The sequence below is a fragment of the Trematosphaeria pertusa genome, assembly GCF_010094035.1.
Source record: "Trematosphaeria pertusa strain CBS 122368 unplaced genomic scaffold BU26scaffold_27, whole genome shotgun sequence".
In the NCBI taxonomy this organism is placed as follows: Eukaryota; Fungi; Ascomycota; class Dothideomycetes; order Pleosporales; family Trematosphaeriaceae; genus Trematosphaeria; species Trematosphaeria pertusa.
Genome location: NW_022987238.1, coordinates 463,755 through 488,037, shown reverse-complemented (window position 1 = coordinate 488,037; position 24,283 = coordinate 463,755). Strand labels below are relative to the sequence as shown.

The 24,283-nt window shown below is 54.9% G+C and overlaps 10 protein-coding genes across 10 annotated transcripts; 6 read left to right on the top strand and 4 right to left on the bottom strand.

The window, feature by feature from the left end:
• Positions 1–22: 22 nt before the first annotated feature.
• On the bottom strand, positions 23–1,909 carry BU26DRAFT_441731 (glycoside hydrolase family 20 protein; the record flags this gene model as incomplete). The annotated part of the gene is made up of 2 exons (XM_033824473.1): positions 23–445; positions 506–1,909. The coding sequence occupies 2 exons, from the start codon at positions 1,907–1,909 to the stop codon at positions 23–25; spliced, it is 1,827 nt and encodes a 608-aa protein (XP_033675899.1).
• A 916-nt stretch (positions 1,910–2,825) lies between these two features.
• Positions 2,826–4,863, top strand: BU26DRAFT_201990 (cytochrome P450). The gene is made up of 4 exons (XM_033820544.1): positions 2,826–2,980; positions 3,044–3,467; positions 3,564–3,861; positions 3,917–4,863. Exons 2-4 carry the CDS (start codon positions 3,074–3,076, stop codon positions 4,749–4,751), a joined length of 1,527 nt encoding a protein of 508 aa, XP_033675898.1. The 5' UTR covers positions 2,826–2,980; positions 3,044–3,073; the 3' UTR covers positions 4,752–4,863.
• A 107-nt stretch (positions 4,864–4,970) lies between these two features.
• BU26DRAFT_525793 (uncharacterized protein) lies at positions 4,971–8,765 on the top strand. The gene is made up of 3 exons (XM_033830592.1): positions 4,971–5,412; positions 5,583–6,153; positions 6,309–8,765. Exons 1-3 carry the CDS (start codon positions 5,145–5,147, stop codon positions 8,329–8,331), a joined length of 2,862 nt encoding a protein of 953 aa, XP_033675897.1. The 5' UTR covers positions 4,971–5,144; the 3' UTR covers positions 8,332–8,765.
• On the bottom strand, positions 8,579–10,193 carry BU26DRAFT_201788 (uncharacterized protein). Its single transcript, XM_033820543.1, has 4 exons — positions 9,910–10,193; positions 9,529–9,822; positions 8,918–9,464; positions 8,579–8,861 (listed from the first exon to the last, which is right to left on the bottom strand). Exons 1-4 carry the CDS (start codon positions 10,012–10,014, stop codon positions 8,827–8,829), a joined length of 981 nt encoding a protein of 326 aa, XP_033675896.1. The 5' UTR covers positions 10,015–10,193; the 3' UTR covers positions 8,579–8,826.
• Positions 10,194–11,391: 1,198 nt separating this feature from the next.
• Positions 11,392–12,601, bottom strand: BU26DRAFT_497456 (glycoside hydrolase family 16 protein; the record flags this gene model as incomplete). Its single annotated transcript, XM_033826289.1, has 1 exon — positions 11,392–12,601. The coding sequence occupies one exon, from the start codon at positions 12,599–12,601 to the stop codon at positions 11,501–11,503; it is 1,101 nt and encodes a 366-aa protein (XP_033675895.1). The 3' UTR covers positions 11,392–11,500.
• A 595-nt stretch (positions 12,602–13,196) lies between these two features.
• BU26DRAFT_525788 (gamma-glutamyl phosphate reductase GPR) lies at positions 13,197–15,392 on the top strand. The gene is made up of 2 exons (XM_033830591.1): positions 13,197–13,769; positions 13,938–15,392. Exons 1-2 carry the CDS (start codon positions 13,469–13,471, stop codon positions 15,065–15,067), a joined length of 1,431 nt encoding a protein of 476 aa, XP_033675894.1. The 5' UTR covers positions 13,197–13,468; the 3' UTR covers positions 15,068–15,392.
• A 182-nt stretch (positions 15,393–15,574) lies between these two features.
• On the bottom strand, positions 15,575–18,138 carry BU26DRAFT_525785 (UDP-galactopyranose mutase-like protein). The gene is made up of 5 exons (XM_033830590.1): positions 17,633–18,138; positions 17,495–17,564; positions 17,361–17,441; positions 16,960–17,310; positions 15,575–16,906 (listed from the first exon to the last, which is right to left on the bottom strand). The coding sequence occupies exons 1-5, from the start codon at positions 17,902–17,904 to the stop codon at positions 15,887–15,889; spliced, it is 1,794 nt and encodes a 597-aa protein (XP_033675893.1). The 5' UTR covers positions 17,905–18,138; the 3' UTR covers positions 15,575–15,886.
• Positions 18,139–18,550: 412 nt separating this feature from the next.
• Positions 18,551–20,809, top strand: BU26DRAFT_525784 (TPT-domain-containing protein). Its single transcript, XM_033830589.1, has 6 exons — positions 18,551–19,156; positions 19,206–19,273; positions 19,326–19,331; positions 19,382–19,599; positions 19,652–20,059; positions 20,108–20,809. Exons 1-6 carry the CDS (start codon positions 19,020–19,022, stop codon positions 20,477–20,479), a joined length of 1,209 nt encoding a protein of 402 aa, XP_033675892.1. The 5' UTR covers positions 18,551–19,019; the 3' UTR covers positions 20,480–20,809.
• Positions 20,810–21,067: 258 nt separating this feature from the next.
• On the top strand, positions 21,068–22,150 carry BU26DRAFT_525783 (ribosomal protein L18e). The gene is made up of 6 exons (XM_033830588.1): positions 21,068–21,142; positions 21,254–21,316; positions 21,371–21,439; positions 21,493–21,606; positions 21,655–21,854; positions 21,907–22,150. Exons 1-6 carry the CDS (start codon positions 21,097–21,099, stop codon positions 21,982–21,984), a joined length of 570 nt encoding a protein of 189 aa, XP_033675891.1. The 5' UTR covers positions 21,068–21,096; the 3' UTR covers positions 21,985–22,150.
• A 141-nt stretch (positions 22,151–22,291) lies between these two features.
• Positions 22,292–24,281, top strand: BU26DRAFT_525782 (phosphoribosylaminoimidazole carboxylase). Its single transcript, XM_033830587.1, has one exon. It carries the CDS (start codon positions 22,413–22,415, stop codon positions 24,111–24,113), a length of 1,701 nt encoding a protein of 566 aa, XP_033675890.1. The 5' UTR covers positions 22,292–22,412; the 3' UTR covers positions 24,114–24,281.
• Positions 24,282–24,283: the final 2 nt, after the last annotated feature.

Below are 24,283 nucleotides of genomic sequence, written 5' to 3'. Positions count from 1 at the left end.
TCCGGTTTAGATGGTGCATGCCCTATGACAATCCCAATGCACACTGCGTCCCGTTCATCGTACAGTACGACATTTGAATCGCATCTGCGCCCACACCCCTCGCCACAAGCCTCTCCCTCATCTCGCTCAGCCTCGGCGCTGCTTCGATCTGGCTCCTATTCTGTCCATTCTCATCCTTCGCTCCGCTCCACAAAACCTCCGCCGCAGCCGCGGCTCGCGGCCAGATCATGCGATCGACATTCACGGGATCGGTCTGCTCGGCCCACATGTGCGCTTCGCCGCCGAGCACGAGATGCTGCTTGTCGTCGGGGACGCCGGAGAGCGGGTCGTACGAGTACATGGCGCGCCAGTTGTGGTAGGGGGCGCAGTAGTCATTGAAGGGCCAGTTGGAAGCGGCGATGGAGGGGTCGAAGTTGAGCCATTGGCCTTTGCCGCAGTCGAGGTACTACAAATCTGTTATCAATAATTTTGGAGGGATGCGTGAGAGTGGGAAGCATGGACGTACCCAGTATTGATAGTTTCCGACAAGCGCTTTATGTCCCTTTTCCACAATCTGCGCGACTGCTTCGTCGCTCTGCCAGCTCTGCACTATGACGTCGTCGCCGAGCGTGAGGTTCCATTCCAGCAGCATCTCCTCCCAGACAATTGGCGTGAGGCCCATGGCGCGGACTTGGTCGTGGTTTCGGTCGATGAATTTTTGCATCAGGGGCTGGAGGACGGCGGTGTCGTTGGATTGGACGGTGTCGTCGAGCGTGTATGCGTTCTTGTTCACTTCGTCGCCGCCTGTGTGGAAGTAGGAAGAGAATGGGTAGATGCGCGGGAGAAGGTCGTCAAGGAGCGTTTCGAGGAAGTCGGATACGGCGGATGAGTTTAGCTTGAGAGTTCCGGAGGGCGGTTCGGCCGCGTAGGTGTTCCAGTTTGGTTGGACGTTGTAGGCGGCGATGAGGTCGGGGTGGCTTAAGTAGATTGAGGAAGTGTGGCCTGGCATATCGATCTCGGTGATCATCTCAACGCCGTGAATAGCTGCAAAGTGCTGGAGGTCTCTGAAGTCGTCTGCAGAATAGACTAGATCCGGACGGTATGCGCCTTTTTCGGAGAGCTCGGGTAGAGATGGAATCTCAAGAGGCCATGACTGGGAATCGGTTACGTGGAGATGGAACCGGTTCATTTTGTTGTAGGCTAGAGCGTCGATTGTGCGCTTGATGTCCTTGACTGAGAAGTAGTTTCGCGAGACGTCGAGATTAACACCGCGGTGTTGGAATTTCGGTGCATCGAAGATTTTGACGGGTGCGAGGGTTGTGTAGGCTCCTTCTTTTGAATGCTGGAAGAATAGCTGCGTGAATGTGGTGAGGCCCCTAATAATTCCGACGCTCGAGTTCGCGGATATGGTTGCTTGACCGTCTTTAGTCAAAGTGAGGGCATAGGATTCCTCCACGGCTCCCGCTAACGGCTTTGCGATATCCTCCGGATCTTCCTGGAGCAGCTCAAGCTTAACCTCCGTGATGTATGTCGCTTCATCTGGATCCGGCTCCTCCCAGTCCCTTGGATGGAACTTCCAGGGCACGAAGCCCCTCTTGAAAATTGTCCTATGCGCCGAGTAGACGGCGTAATCGACCATGTCGTCTCCCGTAGGCGCCTCACTTGCATTCCCGTATTCATCGGAGGAGGCGCGTTTGCGATAGCCACCCTGCTGGTCCTGTACGTGCGATATTTCGTCAGAGTTCGCCCTGAAGATGTATGTGTTCTCATGCTGGTCCGTGAAGCCTACATTGCCTGCGCCAGCCCCCCAGTTAAAGGAAACATGTTCCGATATGAATAGTACACCGTCTCCGTGTTCATATTGGACGGGAATCGGCCATATTGCCGATGCTAGGGACGCGAATAGAGGTAAAGAAAGGTACAGCTTCATATTCCAAAAAGATGGGACGAGGAAGACAAGACGAGAAGAAAGAAAATCAGAAACCCCTCACGGAGGTTTTTAATGTGGAGCAAACGCGAAGAACACGCGACTATAGGAATGCCTGGTAAGCTATGCTGTATACCCGGCGTGATGACGTGCGGAATGCAGGGCTGGGGCGAGGCATGTATCTCCAACGGAGCTCTATCATCCAGAGCGATCCATATCCCATCAGGAGCTGGGTGACCGCTACGCAGCAATACTATGACGTCGGAGATGAATGAACGCAGTGAGGAGGTGCTGTCAATTTGCGACTTGTGAGAGGTCGGAGGAAAGGTGCAGCGAGCTTAGCCGAGAAACGTTGGGCGTTGGTTTGGCGGGACGCTCCGTGCAGACTAGCAAGCTGGCGAAACTCAAGCCAAAGCAACTCGTAGAAAGTCTACTTCGTATGGAACTTTTTAAAGGTTTCCTGTAGATACGCGGTCGGGTGAGGCGTCGTGGTGGAGTGGGTGCTCGGCTCAGACTGCGCACCGTGAGTCAGCAGCTGCACGCCTGACGGCTTCCCACGCTTCCTCTTCGGCTTCATCTGACAACCATACGCAAAGCCGCTGGACTACGAAACGCGCCCACCAACACGCGTCGGCCGAACTTTTGGAAGAGCCCTCTCGATGCGCCGCATTGCGATCCCACTGATTGGCTGACGGGCCAACCGGAGCTAGAGTTTGGCCGACAATGAAAGGCATTCACACCACCCCACCTCTCACGCATCACGAACTTCCCCGCCTTTTGTGCGCCAGGGGTAATTCTGACGAGCCCGCGTCGCCGATCCGCTCCAGTATCCATCGATGCCGGCATGCCTAGTCGCTTAAGCCTGAGCAAATTGAGCGGTGCTTGCGATGCCAACGCTCCCACGCTGTGTGCCGAGGTGCGAAAGACTTGCATATGATGGATTCAGCATGGGAGTACTTAGATGAAGCAACCGCCTGGGCCTGGGTGCATCACTGCGGCAGATGCGGCGTTCCGCGTATTCCGTGCGCTAGAGTACATTGAACTGGGTTCTTTGAGGCAACCATTACTCCCCAAGTAAGTAGGTCCCTCAGTGCTTTGTTCTAACGTCACGGCACACAGAACTGATCTCTTTCCCAGGTGCATTCGAGCTTAGGAGCGTCGCCCAACATGCTCGACTATCTTCGAACTCTCCCAACCTCTTACCTTGTCGGCGCTCTCGTCGGCCTCTTCATCGCCTACCAAATCTCCCTCTCGCTCCTCCTAAATGCCAGGATTCGCAAGCTCGGCGCGCGGGCGCCCGTCCGGCGCACATATCTGCCATATGGTCTTGACATGGCTTACGAAGTCGTCAAACACGCACTGGCGGACAGAAATTATGAGCTGTGGTTAAAGATGTTCGATAAGTGGGCTTCGGGGAGGTATACACTTGAGGCTGGCGTCGGCGAGCGGGTCATACTGACGGCGGAGCCTGACAATATCAAAGCTATTCTTGCGACGCAGTTCAAAGACTATGGCAAAGGAGAACAGTTCCATAAGGACTGGATCCACTTTCTCGGGAACGGTGGGTTCTGCTTTGCTATGGCTCTGCATGATCGCTTGGATAATTCTGGGCATCTGGCTTTTCAACGTGGAAGTCCAACGCTAATCTCTTAAGCAGGAATCTTTGCCACGGATGGTCAACTTTGGCATAATTCCCGCCAGCTGATCCGTCCTCAGTTTATCAAGGACCGTCTGAGCGACATTCATATTTTTGAACAGCATGTGCAGATTCTCATGAAGAAGATTGAGCAGACTCCAGAGGTGGACATGCTCGACTTGTTCTTTCGATACACGCTGGATGCTGCAACTCACTTTCTACTCGGCCAGAGCGTTGAGAGTCTGCACCATCCGCAGACGGCGTTCGCGGATGCATTCTCTAATGCGCAACGCGTCCAAGCACTGATCGCGAGAGTCGGGTATGCACTGATGCTTCACCGCATAGATTGATCCACACTAATATCCGTACCTCAGGCCTTTGAACTGGATGATCCCGCGAAAGCGAATGGGCTTCTATGAGTCTATCAAGATCGTCAACGATTTCGTGAATCAGTACATTGAAAGAGCTCTTGCTCTTTCCCCCAAGGAGCTTGAGGAAATGACCAATCATGACGAAGGGTACACCTTCCTGCACGCTATCGCGGCTTACACTCGCGACCGGCAGACGCTTCGCGATCAGCTTGTCTCCATTCTCCTGGCCGGCCGGGACACTACGGCCTGCACTCTGACATGGACCATTTATGAACTATCCCTCCAGCCTCATATCGTCGCCACATTGCGCCAAGAGATCGTCGACCATGTCGGCCTCGACCGGGCTCCGACGTACCAGGACTTGAAAGACATGAAGTACCTTCAGCACATCTTGAACGAGACGTTACGTCTCTATCCTGTCGTCCCATATAACGTCCGCATGGCGCTCAACGACACCACGCTCCCTACGGGCGGTGGTCCTGATGGCACGCAACCAATCGGTATTTTAAAGGGCACACCGATCGGCTACTCCACACTCGTCATGCAGCGCCGCACTGATCTCTATCCACCCATCGAATCAGGCTTCCCTGCAGTCGACAAGTTTGTGCCTGAAAGGTGGGATGGCTGGACACCGAGGAGCTGGACCTACGTCCCTTTCAACGGGGGACCGAGAATCTGCATCGGCCAGCAGTTCGCTCTGACAGAGATGGGATATACGCTTGTGCGATTGTTTCAGAAGTTCGAGACGGTGGAGAATAGGATGGGCGGGGAATTTCCAGGCCTGCATTCGGATATTGTTTTGCAGCCACGGAAGGAGGTAAAGGTCGCTTTTAGATGAAGGGAATGTGGGACAAGCTCCGCAGGATATCTTGTTACATTGCTTTATTGTGTACAGTCTCTTTTCGAGCTAAATACTCTACTGAAATGCTGATCTGGAAAGACGTCCTCATTCTATGCCGCTGTTTTCTCGCGGCAACTTTTGCCGACCCAGGTAGCGCCTGCCCCACTCAGCTCCAGGCGGCCAGCCTCTCCCAGCTCCTCACGCTTCCACCTCACCAGTCACCATAACTCCTCCTCCTCTTGCGTCACCACACCTTCATGTTACGTTGCATCTATTCCCAAGGAGAACCATCACATACTCACGAACACTGAGGAGACAAGCCCTGCGCCTCATTCAACTTCTCCAGGCTCAGCCTTGCACGCATGCTCTCTTCCATACCTTGTCAACACAATGACTCGTTGGCACAGCCTTTATTGCGAAGTTCCAGACGTCATTGTGGGGGAAAACAACGTACCGAGATGTCGGGCTTGCCAGCAGTCGTGCCCATCTGTTGAGGAACTGCTCTCGGGAAACGTGAGCGGGAACTCGGCTTCAGTGCTCCCTCCCGATGAGCCTCCAGGGAGCATGAACCTGTGGTGGCCAAAAAGCGTTCCGTATGTGAGGGATGAAGAGCAGTCTTGCATGTCAAGGACTTCGCCGGTTCCTGAGAGCGCCCCAGGTACGCCGGATTTTCCGATTAGTCGTCAACCATGACAGTTTGGCGCGGCTCCCACTACCCCGTTTGCACGACATACCAACGCACAGAGGGGTTTACGTTGCCATTAACGTGGGGGGTGCTCCACGCCACACCGAGCAAGAACTGCCCTCGTGGCTGACATATCCAAACAGCGAAGGACTCATGCGACGAGAGCGCAGAGAGCGTCCCAGAATCGAACCTCACGGGCACTGGAGACCTCTCCATATATGGAGAAACGTTGAAGTCAGACGAGTTCCGGTTGGCTTGCCTCTCCGCTGTTTCGAATAAGGAGTACCCAGTCCATCTTAGCCTGGAAGTCTACACCCACAACGACCATCCAGAGTTCGAGGCCACCTCGTACTGCTGGGGTGGAGAAAATGGTGATAGCTCACCCTGCCAGCCTGTATATTTTGGGCCGTATTGGGACGTACTGCTCCAAACAAAGAACTGCTGGTCGATGCTCCAATTCTTGCGCCCCTGGCGAGGCACACGCATGATTTGGGTAGACGCAATCTCGATAAATCAGGGGAACCTTGTCGAGAGGGCTTCTCAGGTTGCCAAAATGCGACAGATCTATAGCGACTGCTCAAGAGTAGTCGTGTACCTGGGGAATGACATAATTACCACTTCCACACGCTTTCCGGCTTTCAAATCCCTCCAAACCCTTGAAGAGGGGAAATTAGACCGTCACATCTTCCCAGCCAGCCACGCATACCATGATAGGTAAGTGTGTTGCAGTCCGCATGCCAGCACCTATGACGCGTTTCTGGAAAATTACTCCTGGAGACCTTCAACAGATTAGGCACAGATTGATATGCCTGCAGCGACCCCCCTCTCCCTTACTTTTAGATATTTGCTAATCATTACGGCATTTGCAGGCAGTTCGATCTGCATGAACTTCTTTCAAGAAAGTATTTCAGTAGAGTCTGGATCGTCCAAGAGCTGATCGTTTCTGAACGAGCCATCATACGCGTTGGCGACATCGATTTCCGAGCAGACGCGTCCATCATTTCTGCAACCTTGCAAGCAGGCCGGAACCACTCAGAGCCAGAGGGCAGCGTTTCTAAATCTAAGTGGGATGGAACTTCCGCGCCATGGATTCAGCATCTGGCAAACAAAGCCTTCCCCAAGTCCCAGATTGGAGATGAACTGAGCCTCCTGCGGCTGACTTCCAAATCTGAGGCCTCGGACCCGAGAGACAGGCTCTTTGCGGTGATTCCTCTTCTCCAGAAGGGCAGACTACGAAAGCAATTCTCGCCGGACTATTCCTTGTCTTTTCAGCATTTCTGCATCGGCCTGTTCGCTCACTTTCTCTTAACGAGCAAAAGATACTGGTTTTTGTATAATGCAGGAATTGCAATCAGAGCGACCCGGGATCATCTATCGCTGACGCCATCCTGGATCCCGGATTGCAGGTCTGATGCATCGTGGAAAAGTGTCTGGGCGAGCATCAGGCTTCCTAATCCCTTGATGGAGCTCACGGACATAGCCCTCGCTTACGGCGACGCCTTTCGCGTGATCCTCGAGGAAGCTTGTCTAGAGCGTATGGCGCGGACGCTCGACCCGGCGAAGCCGTTCCATGTCGATGCTACCGTGGATAGAGCGAGCGGAAAATTATCCATCAATCTGATCCACATGTTCGTGTTCGTGGATCAGCCTTCTTTGAAGGAGAGATGCGGCTCACTCAACGTCTACGGGCTTCCGGTGCGAGATAGCAAGGGTCAAGAAACAGAGTCAAACCTATCACTTGTGGTGCCGGGTGGTCTCGACATCCAGCCTCATCAAGATCATCTCTTTATTCTAGATCCTGGATCAGGCTGCGTGCTTGGACTGCCCGGAAAGCATTGGAACATCCACCCAGTTACGTACCTCATCCTACGGGAGTACGCGGACGGACCCAGTACCCCAAATTTCAAGCTCATCACGTCGCGCGTCCGCCTCTTTGAGGGAGACCTTGTCCTACAAGACGATATGCGGACACTACAACGAGACGATCGTCGTGACTCGGAGAGTTGGTCTACAGTTGGCCGCGTCTCTGGTTACACCCTAAACAAGATCCGGACAAGCGTAGCGACGGTATTAGCAAGCATACAAAAGCAGATGCGCTCCTTGAAGCATCACGAGGGCTACGAAATTCTTCTTCCGGTATCTACCAACCGCTTCTTCCTCCAGCCAGAGTGGCAGCAATTCCTACCCCACGTGGAGGACGAGGATAGCATGCTGCATACCGTTCTAGTTCTATGTCAAGCGCTGCACGAGAAGCGTGAGCAAAAGGAAGAGAGGGAAAGCCCGAACACTCGTCTCCAAAGATCGTTCTTGGCATGTATCGAAAGAATGTTCCACGCAGAAGTCGTTCGTGAGGGCGATTATGGCGAAACCTTCATCAAGCTCACGTTAGATTATCAAAAGTGGACGGCTCGCACTCGATACTACTGCATGTTGCCTGAACAGCAGCGAGGGGTCCCCACTTCGGGACTTTTTTGTGGATTCGAGAATATAACAGAATTTTGGAAAATGCGGAACCTTCTCGATAAGATAAAATGGGAATGGAAATTTGAAAGTGATGAGCACTGGCAGGCTGTTCCACACTCTCCTGGAGAGGATCAATACCGAGAGCTGCTGGAGCCACCACGGAAACGGACCCGTATGCTACCACCTGAGGAGCGTGTCTGCGTGCGGGCAAAGATTAACCCGATTCTCGAAGGGCTCCGTATGCTTGTGCGCCACACAGTGAGATTGTACGGGATGGTTGTCGAGGCCTACGATCCGCCTCCAGACCTGGAGACTCTAGCGGGATGGATTAAGAACGGCCCGACCGAGGAGCAGACGAACAAGGGGGTGCCCAAGTATATTGGGGGAGTGAGGGTGGATGGGAGCGTATGTCGGGTGGGAATCCTGTAATGAAGGGAGGGATATTCCTCTGAGGTCGGATGATTCGAACCGACGCCCCGTGCAGCTCACCAAAGACACACACCCACGCAGATACGGTGATAGAGCTGGCTCAGCAGTAGAGAAGGTCTCAAAGATCGGGTTAAAGTCCTATCCGCAAGTAAAGGTTGAGAAGGAATACGCCCAAAAGCCTGCCAGTATAGCATGCGTTCGTAACTGGGTAGCATAAAGTGTGTTGCCTCAGACTGCAGCTGAGCTTTTCAGAATTGAACTAAGCAGAGAGGGGAAGAGGGATCTCTGAACTGATCCCGCCCAATCCCCCCCAAGAAAGATAACGGCGGGGAGATAGCAAAGTCACTCCAGACGCAGTACAGCATCCTCGTAAAGACCGACCACATACATTTCGAAAACGACCGAATATATCTCTCGACCCTCAAAACTACGAACAAGTCTCAATTTCTCAATAGCATTTGTCCTCCTCCAAACCGCATCAACGCTGGTCAAATATTACATACCACCGGCGCCGGGAAGCTTGTCAAGCCCTGTGAAACGAGTCAGTAGCTAGCTTAAGGTCTTTTTATAAGAAACAGCAACTTACATCCGTCAATAGGCTCGTTAATAGTAGTCTTTAAGGCGCACTTGTTCGCCTCGGCCACGGACTGAGTCTTGAGGTTGTTGCTAACCAAGCTAGTCGAGTCCATAGCGCGCTGGAGCGCATCGCCCTTCCAGCCGAAGAGGTAATCGCCATGGGTACCGTAGCCCTTGCTGTCGTCAAAGCTCCACACGAACGGCTGCGAGCCGTCCGCAGGCCACAGGGACTTGTCGTTGAATTGGGTGGTGTTCCACATCGTCTCGTAGGCGACCTGGGGCATGCGCACGGGATGCGACGCCGGGCACGGGCCGGCGTTCTGGAACATGCCTTTGACCGTGTTGTACATGTGGTCCTGGTGGTTGGGCGAATCGAGGTTCTTGCCGTCCCAGCACGCGGGGAAGTGGTGGATTGCCATGATGCCGGCGGCGCACGGCTGCTTGGGGAAGTCGTCGGTTTCGCTGCCGCGCGTCATGATGTCTTTCAGGCAGGTGTATTTGAGGCCGGGGTTGCCGCCCTTGGTACTGGTCGGGCTGCCGACGGTCATGCGGAAGCCCTGAAGTGGTGTTGTTAGTAAGTCTCTTATAGAGTCAGTCGGCTTCTGTGAAGAGTAAACTCACTGGTTTGAACGACGTTATCTTCGTCTTGCCATTCGAATTGAAGTCCTGCTGCAGATAATAAACAGTCATTCCGCCGGTGAGCGAACCCAAGAGCGCATTGGGGTACTGCGGCACGCGCTTGTATGTCCCGTTACGGGCCTTGAAGTACAGCACGGCGGTCCAGTAGTTAGAGAAGTCTTCGGAGAAGCTGCAGGTTGTGCAGGTAGCCTTCTCGCCGATGTCGCCGGTCATCGAGGCGTTGAAGGCATTGCCGCCGACGATCTGGTGGAGATGAGCGGAGGGGAGGCGTCCTGGCTAGAATAGAACGTTTTAGTGAGTGTCTTGGAGCAGTGGAGTGACTGACCGGTTGGTCTTGAGGCTAAGAATTACATATATACGTACCTCAACGACGGGATCCAAGCGCTGCACAGACAGCGTCGCGCATCCGAATCGAATGTACGCCTGGGAAGGCGCTACGAGCGCAAGAGCGAGGGAAAGCCACTTCATCGTTGTCAGGATGGGTGTTGTGATGCGTCCCAGATGCGGATGCCCAAAAAGCAGACGGTAGTAATCCGCTCGACCTGAATATAAATACTCAACCCACCATTGCGACTACATCCTGCCTCCTGCCCTCCTCCCATATGCCGTGGCCAAGGGTCAGGATACACGGGTGCTGGATAGTCTAACGTATCCAGCATTCGCTCATCCAACCTTGCAGCGACCGAGTCCGTAAAGCCTTCCGCAATTAATTCTTAACGATTTCCCCGCATTAGAACCCCATTCTGGGCGGCATCCGTAGAACATTTAATAAAGCTCTCTCCCCTGTGTCTCCAAGTCCCGGCAGCCGAAGCTAGGTTGCACTGAGTTATCTGCCGACAGGTGAGATTAGCGAAGGGTGACGGCGAAATACCCTTGGGGAAGATAGATTGCGAGGTATCCAATTGCGAGGATGTATTATTTTGCCTCCTCCAGTCGAATGTATAGTCATTGGCTTCTGCCAGGTGCTAAGCCCTGGGGTCGAGCGAACCACGAGCAGCCCGGGGGTGGTGGTTCGCGATTGAGAAGATGGCGTCGCAGAGGTGAAGCCGACCATCCATCCACGCGACTGTCTTAGCTAAATCCTTAGCCCATAGTGCGGCAATGCGAAGGGAATGGCTAGGGATCCGCGAGATGGCAATTTCGACAAAAGTCTGAAAGCCAGTTTTGGAGACCTTGAACAAGCTTTGGGAGACGGGTTGTACGCTGCGAAATACCGTGAGGGCCTCCAGGTGTACCTATGCACAGCTGAATCAGGGTCTTAGCTTATCCATGGAATGATGAATCGAGAAATCAAGAGGGTCTAAAAAAATGCTGAATCAAAGTGCTTCGATTCTGACGTATCTACCATCTCGCATTATGTCCAAGAGAGCCATAGCTCCCCCGTTTCCAAATATTAACCCCTATTATCATCATGATCATGAATGCATGTTCCTCCGAGGAGTTCTTCTCTTCATTCGACAGACCCAAAACCCAGAGACCGTAGTCGATATGCCGAACGCCGTCGCTGATGCCGATAAGGATCGAAGTATAGAGGAAAATCGAAACCGCACTCGCAATGCAAGTCTATTCGCCGTTTTACAGGGTGAAGGAAAGGAAGCCGATCGACGCAGCTAGTAAAACAGCGCCCGTGTTGACTAGCAACCGGAAAGCGCTCGAAGCAGAGGCAGAGGGAACAGGAGGAACGGACGACGACGCTACCGCAGCATTCTCCATGACGTTAGCATTTGCACTGACAGTGGGTGTTGGTGCAGCAGTGACGAGGAAGCCCTGGGAGTCATATGACTTGGGCTGGGCTGTATAACCAGCTGGGACTGTGTAGATGGTTGTGAAGCCCTGCTCATCGTAGGCAGTAATTACCTCTTCAGATCCGCCAGAGGAGACTATGGAAACCGATGGCGACGCCGCAGACGACGGCGTAGGCAAAGGGGCTTGGGATGTGGACTGGGATGAGATGTTAGCATATATGGCTATAGGGGTAGGAAAGGAGGCAAGGAAAAGTCTTACTGACAGGTGCCAAGCTGGGCGGAACTACTTTGCCAGAGTCTGAAACAGTCCACCCGCTTGGGAGTCCCGGGTAGTTGGAGTAGGTAGCTTGAGGTACAGTCGACATCGTTGTATCAGGTACCCAGGGGTACTCGCTTGGTCGGGTGTAGGCAGATGTCTCGGACGGGGTGAAAGGGATGGGCTGTCCGTTGACTGAGGAGGTGATGGCAGGCGGCTCGTCTTCGATGGGTGTGCCGCCGCCGTTGATTTGTCCGCCGTTCGACTCGATGGATTGCCAGGTACCGCTCTGATCGCCGTATGTGTACTGCGTGCCCGTGGAGTAGTCTTTGACGGTCAGCGACTTGACCTGCATGGTGAAAGGCCCCTGGGAGTAGTCGGTCGGTCCTCGAGCCCATTCAATGGTGCCGGGGGCATTCGCTGGATCACCACCGCTCCAGGCGCCAACCTTGATCTGCATGGGAGTCTGAGGGTACTGGTTGCTCGACTCTGCGGGTGTAAGGGTCCTGACCGTCTGACCGCCGATCTGCCAGACAATCTGCTCGGAGGTCCATATGATGGTGTACTTTATGAAGCCGTCTTGGTTGCCAGGGTTCGCGTGGAAAGCACCGCGGTTGTAAGTGGTCGTCTGGCCCTTGCCAAAGTAATTGGACTGGACCTCTGAGCCATCGGCACCGAGCCACTCCCAGTCTATCTCGTCAAGGCAGTCAGACTGCATGACGAAGCTGCTGACAATGCCCGCACCTGGCGCCGCCTTGAGCTCCACGTCGACCTGGCCAAACATGATATACCATTTTGACGTGAGTTGTGGAGAGTCACCCGACTTGGCTACTGTGAAGGAGGCGCCGTTCGAGTCGTAGGTCGGGTTGCCTTGAGCCGTGAAGCTATCGGATGCCGAGGAAAAGTCGATGTTGACCGTCTTGCCGAGCGCTGAATCCGGCGGGCAGTCGGTTCGTGAAAGAGGATTGCAGTTGGTGTACGTCTGGGCGGATGCGGGCAAAGCGAGGAATGCCGCTGACGCGAGAGCAGCGACTGCTCTTGCGGTGGATCGCATATTTGCGTTGGGTGTTGTGAGGATGGGATGGAGGGAGTGCGGCAACGCGCCGAGTTATAGTACTAGAGTGATGCTAGTGACAATGATAGCGTGACGGGGTAGGACTGAGTGCTGGCGGTATGTGTGTGTCGAGGAGTGAATGGTGAGTTTTGAATACCTGCCCGTCAGTCGAGAGGTCGAGGCGAAAGTGTGTGTGATGGTTGTGACATGGGCCCAACGGGCAGCTGCACATTAAAAGGGCTCCTGCCAGCCATCTCATTAGCTGCTATCAACGTGTTAGCTGAGATCTCCCACTTGAATCATGTGGCGTGCCGTTTCCGATGCTGAGGTTGGATGAATAAGGACGAGGTTGGCGAGGCGGCACCGCGGAGGAGGCTGGAAGCGGATCCCAGCCACACCCGGCCGCGGCCAGACGTCACGCTCCAACATACCGAGCCACCAGAGGCCCCTACAAAGCGAAAATCAATAGACAAAAACTTGCCAATAGTACGACTGAGGTCATAGCTTGCGTGGCTATTGTTCAGGGTCTTGCCATGAGCTGAGCAGCGAAAGAGCGAGGGGTGCTGCAGGGTGCACGCGCCACTCCGGCGTGCGCCACAGATCGAGACCCCGCAACACCACTCCATCCTACCAAAACTATTGATCCTACCCACACAAAGCTTGATCAGGAGACTATCTTTAGAAGCCGCCTTTCCATTCGGCACCAACCAACCGTTCCCTGCAGCCAAACTGTGGGCCTGCATAACATTCTCTGGAGAAAAGTTCTTCCCCTTTGGGCTTTTTGAGTCACACGCCCTTCGCAATACGGGAAGGTCCTCAACGCCGGTCTCACCATTGCCGGACTCTCGATAACCCTCCACTACAATAATGTCTCTAACAAACGCGACGCCGCTGCAGGTCGCTCAGGCGGCACGGACTGGCTCACGGAAGCTTGCCGTACTGTCGGCTGCAGAACGCAATGCTTCACTAACTGCAATTCACGAGGCATTAGCGGAGGGGAAAGAGGAGGTCCTGGCGGCGAACGGAAAGGATCTGGAGGAAGCGAACAAGGCTGCAGCGGGTGGCCATCTCAGCCAGAGTCTAGTGAAGAGACTGGATCTGGGGAAGAAAGGGAAATATGAGGATATGCTACAGGGCATACTAGACGTGAGAGACCTCGAAGATCCCAGTAGGTTTTCTTCCTACATCGGACACGATGGACTATCTTGAAACTTGTTTCGCTCAACTTCGATATTCTCTTTTGAATTAGTGACGTCTACAAGTCCTCATTCCCAATTCACCTAAACCACCTCCCTGATCTCCTGATTATACTACCCTGAATGCTAACATCTCCAAGTCAACAAAACCACCGCGCGGACACTTCTCGACGACAACCTCGTTCTCTCCCGGATAACCTGCCCCATCGGCGTACTCCTCATCATCTTCGAAGCCCGCCCGGAAGTCATCGCCAACATCTCCGCACTAGCCATCAAATCCGGCAACGCAGCGATCCTCAAAGGCGGCAAAGAATCCTACCACAGCTTCGCAGCCATCGCCTCAATCATATCGCAAGCTCTATCACAGACAGCGGTCCCTTCGGATTGCCTGCAGCTGGTCCAGACTCATGATGTCGTCTCCGACCTCCTGAAACTGGATACGTACATCGACCTATGCATCCCGCGCGGCGGTAACAAGCTCGTCCGCTATGTAAAAGACTCCACCGCGATTCCCGTCCTCGGCCATGCGGACGGCATATGTACGACGTACCTGTGCGCCGACTACCCCGCCGACAAAGCAGTCAAGATCATCGTAGACGCCAAAACCTCATACCCCGCGGGATGCAATGCGCTTGAGCAACTACTGGTCGACGAAGCCGCGCTCACCACCACGCTCCCCGCTGTGGCAGAAGCCTTACTCCAGAAAGGCGTATCGCTCCGCTGCGACGCGGCCTCGCTCGCCGCATTGAAGGGAACGCTGGATCCGCACTCCGCGGCGCTGCTCCAAGAGGCCACGGACCAGGATTTTGACTTCGAGTTCCTGGACTTCGTCCTCGCTATCAAAACCGTTCACAGCTTGGACGAAGCAATCACCCACATCAACACACACTCGAGCCACCACACCGACGCTATCCTTACCTTCGACTCTGCCGCCGCGAACACCTTCCTCGCCGCCATAGACTCTTCGTCCGTGTACTGGAATACTTCGACCCGCATGGCAGATGGCCAGCGCTACGGCTTCGGCACCGAAGTCGGCATTTCCACCAACAAGATCCATTCGCGCGGCCCCGTCGGCCTGGAGGGCTTGACCATCTACAAGTGGACGATTGCAGGCGATGCGCAGGTCAGCACTGAGTATGGCGCGGGAGGCAAGGCCTGGAAGCACGTGAAACTTCCCCTGAGCGATGACGAGATGGTCGCACAGAACGACGAGGAGAGGGAGCTGTTGCGGAAGTTCAGGGCTGGCAAGGCGGCCGTGAGCGATATTTGAGTGCCACCAACCGAGAAAGGGCTTCCTTCCTTCATACGGCGTTCCGTCCATGGGCACGACGGTATTCTAAAAAGCAATTCGAGGAATAAAAAGGGCCAGCTCAGTTCAATTCAGTCCAGTTCAATCCATCGTACCGTATTCCAAGTCCAAAGTGCAAAAACACACATTGTTCCCCTGTCATCATTCTTCTGGTGGCTTCCGCTGAATTGTCCCACCGTTCACTCTCCCCTCCATTTAACACATTATTGCGTCACAAACCGAAATAGAAGGGGGTGTTTCGACAGGAAATAGAAGGAGCGGCCTCGGTCCCCACCGACCATCCGGCCAACTTTCGGAACGCTTCCTACCGGGTTTGACGTTGCACGCGCTGCGCAGGGCCGATCGCGACGATCGGTTTCACAAGTAGTGCGGCGGAAGGAGCACCGAAGCAGACCCTGCATCGCGCTGTGGGGGAGGGGCCTTGGGGCCTCGAATACTGACAGGTGTTCAAAGTCACAAGGAACTGGCTTCAGAAGGGCAGATCTATGTCTATTGGTAGGCAAAAGGAGGCATATACATGCCGCCGGCCCAAAGCTAGCTTCTGTATAGAAACATCGCCTGTACATTCCTGGATCTTGGATCGAGGCATGTCTGGCGAAAACGTAGTCTATCTATCAAGAATGCTTTCATGCGCGAGTGAAGACCCGCACAAACTCCATCCTGTGCTCCGGAACCCCAATGCACCCATCTTGACCATTACATTGCTGCTCTTTCGTGGTATTCCAGAAGATCGTTTCCGCATCCCATATAACATTCCAACGTGCACCGCGTTATGTACGTTTACTCAACCGACTTCTTGCTCTTGGCGAAGAGCTGGGCGCCGTCTTCGAGACGGCGCTCCGTGTTGCGGCGGCTGTTGACAAAATCGGGGTAGTTGAGAGTAAGCTCAACCGCGCCGTTGACAATGTTGTCGACGGCCTCGACACCCAACATGAAGGAGTGGTCCTGGTTGCCGACCTCGTAACGCCACGAGCCGAAACGTCCGCGCGACCAGATATCCTTGTCTTGCAGAGCCGGGAGAAGCTTCGTCAGCACACCCTCGCGCTCCAGGGAAGGTGTGGGGTATCCGTGATCGAAGCAGCGGTGGTACGTTGAGACGATCTCGTCAGTAGGCTTGAGCATCTCGGTGTTGATGAGACCCTGGATCGAGTCCTTCAGGAGGTTCTTCACGTCCACGGGCTTCATGCTGGACTCGGAAATCTCCAGCATGATTGACCAGTATGGGCCTTCCTTGGGCGAGCTCGAGCTCGGCTTCGAGCCATCGGCCATCTGCTGTGTCACCAGCTTCACGTCCTTCTGTGGCTGATTGAAGGGCGAGTAGTTGGAGAAAATGGTGGCGCGATAGAAGGGGCAGCTATCCTCGGGGAAGTACAGCCAGCACTTGTCGCCAATGCGCTCGGGTCGCTCGCCGCGGATGCCTACACCCACGACATGTGTGCTCGAGTAGAAGAGACCCTTGCTGAGGTCGGTCAGCTCCTTGTCGCCCATGATCCGGACAAGGCTGTCCACCGCCATGGTGTTGACGAGCTTCTTGTAGTTCACAACAGTTCCGTCCTTAAGTGTGACCCGCTTGCCATCCGCATCCACCTTGGTTACGGCGCCGTAGTCGCCGAACCGCGTCTTGGACTTAGGAAGGGTTTTTGCGACAGCGATCCAAATGCCGCCGGTGCCGTCGCGAGCAGGGAAGCGGAAGGTTGCGTTCGGACCCCAGCCGCCTGCGGTCTTGTTGTGAATGACGTTGTACATGACTTTCTTGACGTCTGGGGCGGCCACACGCTCGCCGAGCCATGCGCATTGCATCTGTTCAAGGTGTGAGCTCAGCAAAACTAGATCACAATGCCCGTGCGTCGTACCTTGGTGGTGGGGACAGCCCACACTTTGTAGTTGTACGGCCTCATGAAGAGGTCAGCCACGCCGACACCCATAGTCCTCAGGATAAACTCGTCGAAGTCCTTGGGCTTGGTGTTGGCCACGCGGCTCTCTAGGGCAGCGTCAATCATGCCGTCGAGGCACTTCGCCTGGTCCTCCTTTGGCAGCATCGAGATGTTGTTCTGGAACGGGTATGGGACCCAGAGGCCCTTGCAGCGTACGTAGGAGATACGCTGGTGCGTGTACCAATCATCCTCGCTAGGAAGCGCCTCGTCAATGCAGTCGTCGAAATACTTGTAGTGGGAGAAGATGACATGGCCGCCGACATCGTAGAGCTGCCGCAATTAGCCGCCTACCGGTGCAATTGGCAGCAGAGGTTACTCACGAAGCCTTCTGGGGTGACGTCGGTGGAGGCCAGGCCACCGGGAGTCTCGTTTGAGTCCACGATCAACCATGAGGGGCCGTCCTAAGCTTGTTAGCCACTGCGCGCATTGTTTAACGTTTTCTTGGGAATCTTACAATCTGGTTCAGACGCTTCGCGGCACCGAGGCCAGTCGGGCCGGCGCCGATGACGAGCACGTCGACAGAACTGGCAGCTGTCAGCTCGAGCTTTGTGGGAGAGCAGCGATGCAGGCGGTGAGGCATTGGGGAACGCACATTTCTTCCTTGGCGGATCCCATGGTTCCCTGCAAGAGCTCTTGAAAACTTGGAACTCTTTTCAGTGTCTGGCGTGCGTAGTTTAACATGTACTCGGCGGGCGAGCAGCAGCAATGGCAGATATGCGGTGACGTGGACGGGGGGCGGTTGACAGATGCGCCGGGGCGTAGTGGTGAAATTATAGTTCCAGGGTCGAACAGGCTGTGCCAAGGCGAGTCGAGCGTGCTTAGCGGGTCCAGCGACGGGGTGCAGGTGCGAGCATCCAGGCCCATGCGCTATCTCCGCCTCGATACTGTACGGGCTACATGGAGGAAAAGGGGGTCACTAAGATACCCGCGGCGTGGGCGCTCTGATTGGCGTGCATCTTTTCTTCTCTTTCGCCTCTTGCTGCAACCTGTGAGCCGCACGCTCGAATACTCGCGTGCCCCTGACGAGCGTCCTGCCACTGTGGACATTACCGGTATTGCAGGATTTGCCCGTGGATCAGGATGGACGTGAGATGTGGGACTTGATCAACAGGCACCGTCAAACCAGCGGCTCCATCTATCCCGCCCTCGTACCAATACGTGTACTTCGCCTGGAACGGAGTAGAACAGCAGAGCCTTGATTCGCCCCCAGCGTCTAGCCAGCGCTGCGGAAGAAGCAGGAGAGCCTGTAACGTCGGATATCTTTGATTCCATCCTGCAATCCGCAACCCATGTGTGCTGATAATTATGTCGATATGTACCTGTCATGCTGCTATTTTGGGAAAGGCCATCGCCGCATGAACTACGCGCGGTATAGCTGGTGCACTGTTTGAAAACCGCTGTGGCGCGCTGCAGATTCGCTGCAGATTCGGGGCGGCGGGTGGAGCGCAGCTTGCGCGTACAAAGGGAGCTCCACGGCCAGCCTGTTTCAAGTCGCTCTGGACTGCAAAGAGCTGGCGTCCATCCTCATCTGGCTCCATATCGAGCACGTCACCCGCCGTTGCCCAGCAAACGCTGTACTGTACACAGTAGAGCGACTCCCTGTGAGACGGCCGAGCGCAGCTGCAGCCCCAACGCCCGCTCCGCCCCTCCCCTGGCCGCTCATTTACCCGCATCATTTCTCATCCTCATCCGCCGCCTCCTTTCGCTCTTTTTCTCCAGCAACACCACTGTCCCACGACACTCTTCGTGCGCGCGACCACAGCCGCTGTCCGACCTCGAGTACGACACGTTTGTGAATCCGTCGTCGAGGATCCTGTGCGGCAAAGCTACCAGTCAGCTGCGCGCCAATCCGGGGCCAACTTCACCAGCGGCGCCTCCTCCGGCCACCTTCCCTCTTTTCTCGACAAACCACCTCCCTACACCACCGCGACCGCAACCCTCACCCAGTCTCTCGTTAGTCGCCCTACAAAATCACCAAAATGTCGGACGAGAAGGTCCGCTCCTCCGTCGAGGCTGCCCGCGATCCCGCCGCGCCTGTGCTGCCGACCGTCAATCCCAACCTTGAGAAGTCTCCGCAGCCAGAGGCGCCCGCCTTCCATCCCGCCGTCTACATTTCGTACGTCGAAGCCCTCTACCCTGCATTGGCGCACGCTGACCGCCTGCAGCACTTGGATAGCCCTTAGTTCAAGCGTCATCATCTTCAACAAGTGGATATTGGACACGGCCAAGTTCCGTAAGTGACAGCTGCCACGACAAGAAGCTTTGCGGGCTAACACATCTCACAGACTTCCGTACGTTATACGTATTCGATCGCTTCCACTACGAGACTGACTGTTCCCAGCTATCTTCCTGACAACATGGCATCTCCTCTTCGCGACCATCATGACGCAAATCCTCGCGCGCTTCACAACCATCCTCGACTCGCGGAAAAAGGTGCCCATGACCGGCCGTGTGTACCTGCGCGCAATCGTCCCAATCGGTGTCTTCTTCAGCTTGAGCTTGATCTGCGGTAACCAGGCATACCTGTACCTGAGCGTTGCCTTCATCCAGATGCTGAAGGTATGTGCAGGAGGGATTACTTAGGGCTGAACAAAGCATTAACGCTACACAGGCCACTACCCCCGTCGCTGTCCTCATTGCTACCTGGAGTCTCGGGGTTGCCCCGCCTAACATGAAAACCCTTGGCAATGTCTCCTTCATTGTTATTGGCGTCATCATCGCTTCTTTGGGCGAAATCAAATTCGTCATGATCGGCTTCTTGTTCCAGTGCGGCGGTATCGTCTTCGAGGCCATCCGTCTAGTCATGGTCCAGCGCCTGCTCAGCTCTGCCGAGTTCAAGATGGATCCGCTCGTCTCCCTGTACTACTATGCTCCGGCATGCGCCCTCATGAACGGCATTGTCTGCCTGTTCACCGAGTTCCCCGTCCTGACCATGGAGGACATCTGGCGCGTTGGCGGCTTCACTCTTACCGCTAATGCCTTGATCGCCTTCTTGCTCAACGTCTCGGTGGTGTTCCTGGTAAGTCCATGTCCGAGTTTCGTCGGAACCATGCCTGACCATCTATAGATTGGCAAGACCTCCTCCCTTGTCCTCACCCTCTCCGGTGTGCTCAAGGACATTCTCCTCGTCTTTGCCTCCATGCTCCTCTTCCGCGACCCCGTCTCTCTTCTCCAGGCTTTCGGTTACAGCATCGCTCTCGCCGGTCTGGTCTATTACAAGCTCGGAGGCGAGAAGATCAAGGAGTACTTGGGACAGGGCCAGATGATGTGGGGCGAATTCGGTCAAACCCGCCCTGCTGCTCGTAAGCTGCTCGTTTTCGGAGCTGTCCTGATCTCTGTGTTCCTCATGTTGGGTGCTCTTGGGCCCCGGTTTGCTCCCGACTCTACCGATCGCCTCTACAGCGGCATCGGAAGCATCATCGGCGAGAAGGGCGCGTGAGCGCTTCTAGAGCTTCTTGCCCTCTCTGTCCGCTGAATAGACTGAGTGCGACGTCACCTTCCAACTGTTGGAATATTAGTTCCACAGGGCGAGACCAGCCTCTTGCTTCACTTCTTCCCTGTTTTTCTATTCTCTTTTGACGCGGGGTTCACGGGTTATCGGTGTTGGTAACATAGACAAGCGGGTTCTTTCGACGCCCCGAGCGCCTCCACGAGAAGGCTCGGCCTGGAGTTTCTTCCTTGTCTCCAGGTCGACTCGGCGAGCGAGTATAGCATTGTAGTTCGTGTCGTTACACATTTCGGGGCAATGAAGGGAAGCCATGAAAATCGCGCATTGTGTCATAGATAGATCCCGCAGTGTCTGGCGACCTGCGACCGTATATACGCATTAGCTACATAATGGTAATGGACGTGTCAACAGCATCGAACACTTGACACCCCCGGTTCGTGATCCGGTGCATGACTTTTTTTCGCGTGGGAGAAATTCTGCCGCGGGCGGCGTCGATTGCCAAGCCGCTAAAGCCCGCTCGCCCACACGAAGTCGAAAATGCGGCACTGATACACCTCCCGTAACCTTACAGCTCGACAGCACCACCACAACCTCAATCTTCAGTCAAAATGGGGATTGATCTCGACCGGCATCATGTTCGAGACGGGCACCGCAGTACGTGTTCTCCCCCGTCGAGTCGGCGCACATTGCTGCGCCGGCGAGCTGCTGTCCTCCGGACGCAAACATGATCTCCGAGTAGTGTGCGGGAGTTGACGAGTATAACAGAGGTCCCCAAGTCTACCAACCCCTACATCAAGCTGTTGGTGCGCCTCTACAGGTTCCTTGCGCGTAAGTTCTTCTGCGGTGGGAGTGTAAAGGTTGGGGACGCTGACGATTCAACAGGCCGTACCGATGCGCCCTTCAATAAGGTCGTCCTGCGACGCCTCATGATGTCCAAGATCAACCGCCCTCGTAAGATGACCGAGTTATAATTATAGAGTGAGCAGGTTCTAATGGATGAACAGCGGTCAGCTTGTCCAAGATCGTTGCGACCGCTGCCAACAAGCACTCTGGCGAGGCGCACGCTGGCAAGACCATCGTCATCATCGGAACTATTACGGATGACAACCGTCTCTTGGGTAGGATATGAATCTGGAGGGATTTGGAATTTGTGTTAACGGGCCCAGAACTCCCCAAGCTCTCCGTTGCTGCCCTACGCTTCACCGCGTCCGCTCGTGCTCGCATCGAGAAGGCTGGAGGTGAGTGCCTCACGATTGATGAGGTGGCGACGAGGTTCCCGACCGGCTCCAACACCCTCCTCCTCCGTGGACCGAAGAACGCTCGTGAAGCCGTCAAGCACTTCGGTTTCGGCCCGCACTCCCACAAGGTACATTTCCAAGATATAGAGTATGTGGAACCAGGCATTGACAGCTATGTAGAAACCGTATGTCGCGAGCAAGGGACGCAAGTTCGAGCGCGCTCGTGGCCGCAGGAGGTCTCGTGGTTTCAAGGTCTAAGCGGTATCTTGAGGCGCAGCTGTTTCTTTGGGTCGTCGGCGTGGTCATGGTCATGGAATTCAGTCACAGAAGGCATGCATCATGTCTAGCAGGCTCTACGGGTTCAAAAAGATAATGTCCGGTTATGCAATGAAAGCATAGTATGGGCTGTGGGGTGCTCAACAGGTGATACAATGAAACTCTGGCATCGAATCTGTGTATATGTGATGCCCAACAGGGAATAGAGATCATTTTATTTTCTGTTGAAGGAAGCCGCGATTGACGAATTATGTACAGTGACGTTCGCACGTCAGTCTCCAGCCCAAATTTTTCACCCCAAAATTTCCCCCACCATCGCTCCGAAAGTCGAACCTAGCCACGCTTGAAAATATGACTTGACAACATCTTCCACTGAAAACACACCCTCAGTCTCCTTCGTATACCTCATAATGACCGATTCAAGGAAAGTGGGCGTGCTTGGCGGCGGCCAACTGGGCCGCATGCTCATTGAAGCCGCAAATCGCTTGAATATCCAGGTCAACGTCCTCGATGCAGCAGCTTCACCGGCAAAGCAAATATCAGCACACGATGATCATATTGAGGGCTCATTCAAAGATGCTGCGGCTGTCAAAAAGCTGGCGCAAAATTGCGACGTCGTCACGGTGGAGATTGAGCACGTGGACACGCACATGCTAGAAGAGGTGTCCGGAGAGGTACACGTTGAGCCCAGCTGGAAGACGCTCCGGACCATCAAGGACAAGTTTGCGCAGAAAGAGTATCTGAAAGAGCATGGCGTTGACGTCGCAGAGAGCGTGGATTTGGAGGGGAAGGGTGCTGAGGGGCTGAGAGAGGTGGGCAACACGTTCGGGTATCCGTTCATGCTTAAGAGCAAGACGGAAGCGTATGATGGCAGAGGAAACTTTGTGGTCAAGGATGAGGGAGATGCCGATGCCGCAATGAAGGCGCTGGGCAATCGGCCGCTGTATGCGGAGCGCTGGGCGGATTTCAGGATGGAGCTTGCGGTCATGGTGGTCAAGACCAAGGATGGGGTCCTTACATTCCCTACTGTCGAGACGATACACGAGGACTCTATCTGCAAGCTTACATACGCTCCGCCGAGAAACGTGTCGAAGGAGACGGCGGGGAGAGCACGGGAGCTAGCAAAGAAGGCTATCGGAGCGTTTGAGGGCAAGGGCGTCTTCGGCGTTGAGATGTTCCTTCTCAAGGACGACACCCTTTTGGTCAACGAGATCGCGCCGCGTCCGCACAATTCGGGACACTATACTATCGAAGCCTGCCCGCTATCGCAGTATGATGCACATCTACGGGCCATCCTCGACCTTCCCATCCCGGAAGCTGGCCTACGTCTTCGTGAACCAGCAATCATGCTCAACATTCTCGGCGGACAAAAGACAGATTCGCACGTACAAGTCGCAAACAAAGCTCTCGAATCGCCTAATGCGTCGATTCACCTTTACGGCAAAGGTGATGCTCGCCCAGGTCGCAAAATGGGCCACATCACGGTCACGGCTCCAACCTTGGGTGAAGCTGAGCGCGAAATCCAGCCTCTGATCGACTTCGTCGACGACCTCAAGGGTAAGCCACTCGGCCCGCGCAACGTGGCCGAGGAAGAGCCTCTCGTAGCCGTGATAATGGGCTCCGACTCCGATCTCCCTGTCGTCAAGGCCGGCCTCCAGATCCTCGAGAAACTCAAGGTCCCCTTCACGACACGCATCACCTCGGCTCATCGAACGCCCGACTGGCTCCGCGAGTTCTCAAAGTCCGCAGGTGACACCAGCATCCGCGTTATCATCGGTGCTGCAGGGGGTGCAGCTCATCTGCCCGGCATGTGCGCGTCCTGGACGCAACTCCCCGTCATCGGCCTGCCAGTAAAGGCAACGCATCTCGACGGCCAGGATAGCTTGTGGAGCATGACGCAGATGCCGAGGGGCGAACCGGTTGCTACGGTCGGTATCAATAACTCGACGAATGCGGCGCTGCTCGCTGTGAGGATCATCGGGGCTACGGATCTAGATGTCAGGGAGAGGTTGAGGGTTTGGATGGAGGGCAATGAGAAGGAGGTGCTGAGGAAGGATAGGCAGTTGTTGGAGCAGGGGTATGAGTCTTATTTGAAAAGTATGGGGAAGTAGAGATCCGGGATACGACGGTGGCAAGGTACGGTCTATGCGAGGGTTGGAAATGGCCTGGAATGAAAGCGGCTGAGCGTCTCAAAGGGGACGAATCCATCTCCGGGGCAAAGGTCAGGGCTCTGTATCCATACACTGCATGGAAAAGTATGATTTAGGTTCACATCCCAGGA

Bases quoted from the DNA above. Each gene is read 5' to 3' on its own strand.
- BU26DRAFT_525784 (XM_033830589.1), top strand. From the start codon at position 19,020: ATGTCGGACGAGAAGGTCCGCTCCTCCGTCGAGGCTGCCCGCGATCCC. The intron at 19,157-19,205 runs GTACGTCGAAGC...GACCGCCTGCAG, and splicing joins CATCCCGCCGTCTACATTTC to CACTTGGATAGCCCTTAGTT. The intron at 20,060-20,107 runs GTAAGTCCATGT...GACCATCTATAG, and splicing joins ACGTCTCGGTGGTGTTCCTG to ATTGGCAAGACCTCCTCCCT.
- BU26DRAFT_525783 (XM_033830588.1), top strand. From the start codon at position 21,097: ATGGGGATTGATCTCGACCGGCATCATGTTCGAGACGGGCACCGCA. The intron at 21,440-21,492 runs GTAAGATGACCG...ATGGATGAACAG, and splicing joins GTCCAAGATCAACCGCCCTC to CGGTCAGCTTGTCCAAGATC. The intron at 21,607-21,654 runs GTAGGATATGAA...TAACGGGCCCAG, and splicing joins GGATGACAACCGTCTCTTGG to AACTCCCCAAGCTCTCCGTT.
- BU26DRAFT_525788 (XM_033830591.1), top strand. From the start codon at position 13,469: ATGTCTCTAACAAACGCGACGCCGCTGCAGGTCGCTCAGGCGGCACGG. The intron at 13,770-13,937 runs GTAGGTTTTCTT...AACATCTCCAAG, and splicing joins GAGAGACCTCGAAGATCCCA to TCAACAAAACCACCGCGCGG.
- BU26DRAFT_525793 (XM_033830592.1), top strand. From the start codon at position 5,145: ATGACTCGTTGGCACAGCCTTTATTGCGAAGTTCCAGACGTCATTGTG. The intron at 5,413-5,582 runs GTACGCCGGATT...ATATCCAAACAG, and splicing joins GGTTCCTGAGAGCGCCCCAG to CGAAGGACTCATGCGACGAG. The intron at 6,154-6,308 runs GTAAGTGTGTTG...CGGCATTTGCAG, and splicing joins AGCCACGCATACCATGATAG to GCAGTTCGATCTGCATGAAC.
- BU26DRAFT_525782 (XM_033830587.1), top strand. From the start codon at position 22,413: ATGACCGATTCAAGGAAAGTGGGCGTGCTTGGCGGCGGCCAACTGGGC.
- BU26DRAFT_201990 (XM_033820544.1), top strand. From the start codon at position 3,074: ATGCTCGACTATCTTCGAACTCTCCCAACCTCTTACCTTGTCGGCGCT. The intron at 3,468-3,563 runs GTGGGTTCTGCT...TCTCTTAAGCAG, and splicing joins GATCCACTTTCTCGGGAACG to GAATCTTTGCCACGGATGGT. The intron at 3,862-3,916 runs GTATGCACTGAT...TCCGTACCTCAG, and splicing joins GCACTGATCGCGAGAGTCGG to GCCTTTGAACTGGATGATCC.
- BU26DRAFT_525785 (XM_033830590.1), bottom strand. From the start codon at position 17,904: ATGGGCCTGGATGCTCGCACCTGCACCCCGTCGCTGGACCCGCTAAGC. The intron at 17,565-17,632 runs GTGCGTTCCCCA...GACAGCTGCCAG, and splicing joins GGATCCGCCAAGGAAGAAAT to TTCTGTCGACGTGCTCGTCA. The intron at 17,311-17,360 runs GTGAGTAACCTC...TAATTGCGGCAG, and splicing joins ACGTCACCCCAGAAGGCTTC to CTCTACGATGTCGGCGGCCA.
- BU26DRAFT_201788 (XM_033820543.1), bottom strand. From the start codon at position 10,014: ATGAAGTGGCTTTCCCTCGCTCTTGCGCTCGTAGCGCCTTCCCAGGCG. The intron at 9,823-9,909 runs GTACGTATATAT...GTTCTATTCTAG, and splicing joins GCTTGGATCCCGTCGTTGAG to CCAGGACGCCTCCCCTCCGC. The intron at 8,862-8,917 runs GTAAGTTGCTGT...CTCGTTTCACAG, and splicing joins TAACGAGCCTATTGACGGAT to GGCTTGACAAGCTTCCCGGC.